Below are 6,040 nucleotides of genomic sequence, written 5' to 3' on the forward strand. Positions count from 1 at the left end.
ACAGTCTCTAACCACATACACAACCTTAAGACACCTGATTGTTACATGTAGAATCTTGAACCCATTAAAACCATTCTCGAGAGTCATTTACTTCTTATTCAAACTGCAATTCACCTGATCAAACGAACATAACCACCCCTGCCTCATTAGCACTCTGACACCGCAGGATATGACCTCATCCCAATACAAACAAACATCTTCCTGCTCCATGCACCAAGCATTCTTTACCAAAAACAGCTTAAGACATCCTGTGATTCTCACACATCTACAAAGCACCATATAACCTTTGTCAAAACTTTGCTTCACTCGTGCCATCCTCGGCTCAATTTCCGCAACCAGAACTGATTCGCCAGCATGCCTCAAACCGGAACCAACATAGCACATAACCATACAATTAGCTAATCAATAGCAAACTCCCCAACTTGGCTCGAAGCCATAGATCAAAACACTCCCAACAACTCATAACGCACATACTCCATTGCTGCCTTAATACCATAGTGAGATTAAACTCAATCGTTCATAAGCTTGTGGAAACACAAATCATCTAGAATTTTTTTTTAACTCTTCTGCAAATCTCGCATTCACTCACACAACAGTTAAGCCCACTCTCTAGGCGATCCAATTTAGATGTCAACACATTTTCTTCACTTGTAAATGAGATCTTCTAATAGATAACATAAGGATCACACAACTTTAGAATACTCCGCAGGAGATGATCCACCTGCTTTGCCTCCAACTATCATTTCTGTATACCTTCTACCGTGCTAAACTGTACCCAGTCGCTTAGTCTTCCTGAGTCTGAACTCATACCTCTTAACCAATCCCACTCAGATGAATCATAGTGTGGCAATGAAGAGTGAGTACGGTGCAAAAAAGTGATTAACACTATAAAGATGCTCATAATTTGGAGGGGCACCCCATAGAAGCATATAAGCCAAGCTAGACTTTGTGCCAAAGCATTGCGATACAACACATAACTAGCTCCAATCACACCTGCATCTGAAATGTAGATTTGTATTCTCTCGCGATTATCATATATTGGGCTATATGGATAAAAATGACACGCAAAGCGATGATATAGTCTACCGGAGGCATTGAAGACCAAATACAAAGGCCAGCCAAGAATGAGGGTGCAGGCAAGTCCGAGTACTTGTACTGGTGGATTGTTCAAATACTTGGTGAGCTGTCTTAGTTCGGATTTAAGCCTAGGCACGTATACTTCATCATGCTCAAGGAAACTAGTATTAGAATGGTGACGACGATGACTATATTTCCATGAGAAGTATGGCGTTAGAAGTACAGAGTGAAGGATAAGACCAACAGTGTCGTCTACCCATTGGTAATCACTGAAGGAATGGTGGCCACACTCATGGCCAATCATCCATATTCCGGTGAAAACACAACCTTGAGCGATCCAGTAAATAGGCCATGCTAGGTAACTATATGGCGACGGAAGGAAATGGAAATAAGTTGTGGCAATATAGTAAAAGATGGAGACAAATATGAGATCTTGAATAAGATAGGAGAACGAGCGAATGAGAGATCGATGAAAGCAATGAGGAGGAATTGCCTTCTTGATGTCACCAATTGTAAAAGGGGGCTTTGAAAATGGCACTCTTTGGAGAGGATTTTTCTTTGGTTCTGTCGTTGGAGCAAACATATTATTTCCACGCCTGCGCACGGCTCCCATTTTTTCTTCTCCTACCTCTTCAATCCTGAATCTGCAACATTTAAGTTTGCTTCAAATCTTGGTTTATATATTATCATAGTTAAGATATAAGGTAGTGATTGAGTAAATATGTTAGTTAATAAAACAAGAATGAGCATATCGAACGACAAACAACATACAACATACAATTCAGTAAAATCCCACAAGTGGGGTTTGGGAGGGTAGAGAGGGTAGAGTGTAGGTAGACTTTACCCCTATTCCAAGGGGTAGAGAGGCTGTTTCCGATAGACCCTCGGCTCAAACAGATGAAAAATACAATATATCAGTACCAACAACAGAAAGCATAGAAATAATAACAGGATCAAAAGTACCAGAAAATAGATGAAAAACAATAACAGTAACAGATAAGAAAGGCTCGGTACTATGAAAAGTGAAAGACAAATGTGGGCACAACAATAACCACTAGCACTCTAAGACACAACCCTGTCAGACTAGCGTCTCACCCGGTAAATAAAGATAAGAGTTTTTGTGAAAAACGAAATACCTTAAAATTCAAAAGGGACCTTCTTTTTAGCCTTTAAAATCAGAAAAGCTGCAGATTTCTCTCTCCCACAGAAACAGAGAAAGAGAGGCTAATGATTTTGGTACTTTAGTTGCGAATTAGCAGGGTAGAATTATTTAAGAAGTAAGTATAGGTTTAGAAAGAAAAATTTCATGGACTATTGTCCATCGCCTTTAGGTTCCAGTTTTTTCATTATTAAAACTTTCACCAGTTGTCTTATTATTAGATTCTCCATGCATTAATATAAAAGGACAGTAAGATGCAAAAAACATCCCGTGTTTATGCAAAATCTGGGGAAGAGCCACAGTCCAAGAAGATGGCTGATTCCATGGCTTGAACCCGTGACCTACACGAAGACAACTTGACCGTGTTCCATGGTGTTTATTGTTAAAACGAATAGATCATGAAATACTTTTACATAATGAAACAATAAAATCCTAATTCCCTGATGCCATCTTATACTATTTATGTGTCCATGTAACTTGACTTTTTCTGTTTTTTATTCCCACCTGGCAAGTTTTTATAGCCAGTTTTGTCATTATTTGGACTTTGTCCAGTTGTTTGATTAATGGAATCCCAATAATGCTGTACTAAAAAACGAAGAGATCATGATATACTTCTTTATTTTATTATGGTTCAGATAATTTCTTCAATATTCTCTAATTGACATACAATTTTTCTGGTACATGCACCTTACAATTAATAATATTGTAGTTAATTATTTTAAAGGGTTAATTATACCTCCTGGGTTGTTGGCTTAGAAGAAAATTAACACCAGCCTTATATATGAAGGTTTATCTTTAGCACATTCAGATGCATATTTATGATTTCAAATGAATAATGATACAACTATGTGAATATTGGAACAAAATTCCCGTCTAGTGGCTTTAGGTGGAAATATGACTGCATGTGTATATGTTGAGAATGGTTTGTCTGAATTAGTGGCGGAACCAGAATTTTCAGCAAGGGATGTCAAAATATAAAAATATAAATATATACACCGAAAGTTTAGGGTAGTCAACGTATAGTAAATATACATAAAACGGAAAAATTTATCTAGCAATACAATATAATCTTCTAGCGAGACACCCCTTGGTTGAATGCGGCTTCGCTACTTGTCTGAATGTGGTTGTGAAGTCTAACTCTCTGTTGATTATTACTACTCCCTCTCTTTCAAAAAGATTGTCTTAGTTTGACTTGTCACAAATTTTAATAAAGAAGGAAAGACTTATGAAATATACGGTCTTAAATAAGCCATAACATATGTGTGGCTGTAAAACTTTTGAAACTTGTGGTCTAAAACGTGTCATAACATCTGTGTGGCTATAAGTGCTTACTATTGAGGAAATATTGAAAGGAGCCATTCTTTTTGAACTGACTAATAAGGAAATAATGTCAATTTTTTTTTTTTAAACAGAGAGAGCAGAGGTTATTATTAATAAGTGATCTTTAATAAGTAATAATGTTGAAGTCTGCAAAAGCAACTAAAGATGTGAATTTGCTGAATGGTTACAACTCATGCGTCAGGTACCAAAAAAATTAGTGTAAAAGTCTTCGATCTGGTCGCACATTAGCCACTAATGGGTACACTCAACCCTTTCATAAAATAATAATAACTGGCTCTCGATCTTCTCTACCAAAAATGCATTTGAACCTTTCTATAAAACGTATGTATCCATAACTTTGTGTATCTAATGCATACAGAAACAATGGAGCCGTGGAAAGACCTGAGCGGAAAATTAGTAATGGTGACAGGTGCATCATCAGGAACAGGGCGAGAGTTCTGTCTCGACTTGGCAAAAGTCGGCTGCAGCATCATTGCTGCTGCTCGTCGTATTGACAGACTGAAATCTCTCTGCGACCACATTAATAACTCAGAAGACACCCAGCGTGCAATCGCCATCCAGCTTGATGTCACCACGGATGGTTCTACAATTCAGGCTGCTGTAGAGAGAGCTTGGGACGCCTTCGGACGTATTGATGCCTTGGTTAACAATGCTGGGCTTAAAGGTACCTAACATAGTGATATATACATCACGGGCGGATGCAACATGGAAGGTTCAACTGAACCCAGTACTTTCGAACCGAAGCATACAATGCTGTAGCTGTGGTGCTGGAAACTTTGTGTTGTGTATGTACTTAAAATTAAATAGTCGATTTATTTGACCAGGTAATGTGCACTCTTCAGTGAAATTGCCAGAGGAGGAGTGGAACCGTACCTTTAAGACAAACCTAAGAGGGGCATGGTTGGTGTCCATATACGTTTGTAGATGAATGCGCGATGCTAAACAAGGCGGAGGATCTGTTATTAATATCAGTTCAACTGCTGGTCTGAATCGGGTACTAATACCAGGGGCTGTTGCTTACGCTTCTTCAAAGATGGCTCTTGACATGGTCACTAAGGTAGTACTAGTACCATTACCTTGGTTTTCTTGTGAGATTTATAGCACAATTAATTATAGCTTCATTCAACTGCACTATTGAAGGAATATTCATCGTTAAGGTTACGTTGGGCAGCTAGGTACACTAAGCTCGGAAGGGCAGGACCACAAGGGTTTATCGTACGCAGTCTTACCCTGCATTTCTGTAAGAGGCTGTTTTCATGGCTCGTACCTGCGACATCCTGGTCACATGGCAGCAACTTTACTGATTACGCCAAAGCTTCCCTTCTTACCTGCCATCTTAATAAAAGGTTTAATTTGATGAAGGCGGAGTCGTTACAGTAGCTAGCGTAGGGCATGGTAACATTAGTTAGGAACCACCCTAATGTAAAATGAAGAGATTAAATCTTTCATGAGAAAGCAAACTAGTTAGTTACAGTACTGGCACAACTCGCATTTTTTTCAATATTAGAGCAACAATTTATGTTTGTCCAAGGTGTGAAAAGTGCTTATAGGGGAACTACCATTTTCAACTTGTGAAAAACAGCTTATTCTACTACTTAAAAATATTCTTTTTTTCTTTCCTAAAAGCTTGGTCAAATACCTCAACTCTCCAAATTTAGCTATTTTTTATTTTTTTAGAAATACATGAGAATGTCGATTTTTCCTCTGAGTTATAAATGCTAATAAATTATTCAAATAATGGAATGGCAGATGATGGCCCTGGAATTGGGAGTAGACAAGATCAGAGTGAACTCAATATCACCAGGAATATTCAAATCTGAAATAACAGAGAGCCTTGTGCAAAAGGAATGGTTCAATAATGTTACTTTGAGAACCATTCCTTTGAAAACTCTTGGAACGACAGATCCGGCTTTAACATCAGTGGTCAGATACTTAATCCATGATTCTTCAGAATATGTTTCAGGCAATGTCTTCATTGTCGACGCTGGAACTACTTTTGTAGGTGGATCCCATTTTCTCATCACTGTAGACAAAGAGAATGGACATGTTAGAGACAATACAGTGTTGGTTTTGTCTCAATTTTGATAATTATATACCTCGTGAAGCCTGGTCTGTAGCACTGTTTGGGTACTTGATGCTTTTGTGCTCTTTTCTTGCATTTTTGTCCTCTTTTTGTGCAACTTTCATTCGACTATTCTTCCTATGTTCCTACACATAAAACAACATAATTTAGCTCAAATATCGCACACTAAATCACTAAACCAACAAAATATAGGGCGAGTAATGTGCTAAAGGTATAGCATTTTGGCCGAACATTACTAAGTCTTCATCTTATAACTGAAACTAAAGCTGTGAGCTGAGTTTAAAATGGATATCGGAATCTGAAGCTGAAAACTGAATTAGTTTTAAAGAAATAACTTTTCTGAAAATTTTGGACATAGACTATGTACATGAGTATCTGGA

At 37.9% G+C, this 6,040-nt stretch overlaps 1 protein-coding gene and 1 pseudogene across 1 annotated transcript in view; one reads left to right on the top strand and one right to left on the bottom strand.

Moving 5' to 3' along the window:
* Positions 1-1,690, bottom strand: part of LOC109216418 (delta(12)-fatty-acid desaturase FAD2-like) — a 7,362-nt gene extending 5,672 nt beyond the window's left edge. Inside the window, exon 1 of the mRNA XM_019380567.1 lies at positions 776-1,690. Coding sequence (XP_019236112.1) covers positions 776-1,690 — 915 coding nt within the window. The remainder of the gene's footprint in view (positions 1-775) is intronic.
* A 2,250-nt stretch (positions 1,691-3,940) lies between these two features.
* LOC109216416 lies at positions 3,941-5,662 on the top strand (annotated as a pseudogene).
* Positions 5,663-6,040: the final 378 nt, after the last annotated feature.

Source organism: Nicotiana attenuata, unplaced genomic scaffold, assembly GCF_001879085.1.
Source record: "Nicotiana attenuata strain UT unplaced genomic scaffold, NIATTr2, whole genome shotgun sequence".
Classification (NCBI taxonomy): Eukaryota; Viridiplantae; Streptophyta; class Magnoliopsida; order Solanales; family Solanaceae; genus Nicotiana; species Nicotiana attenuata.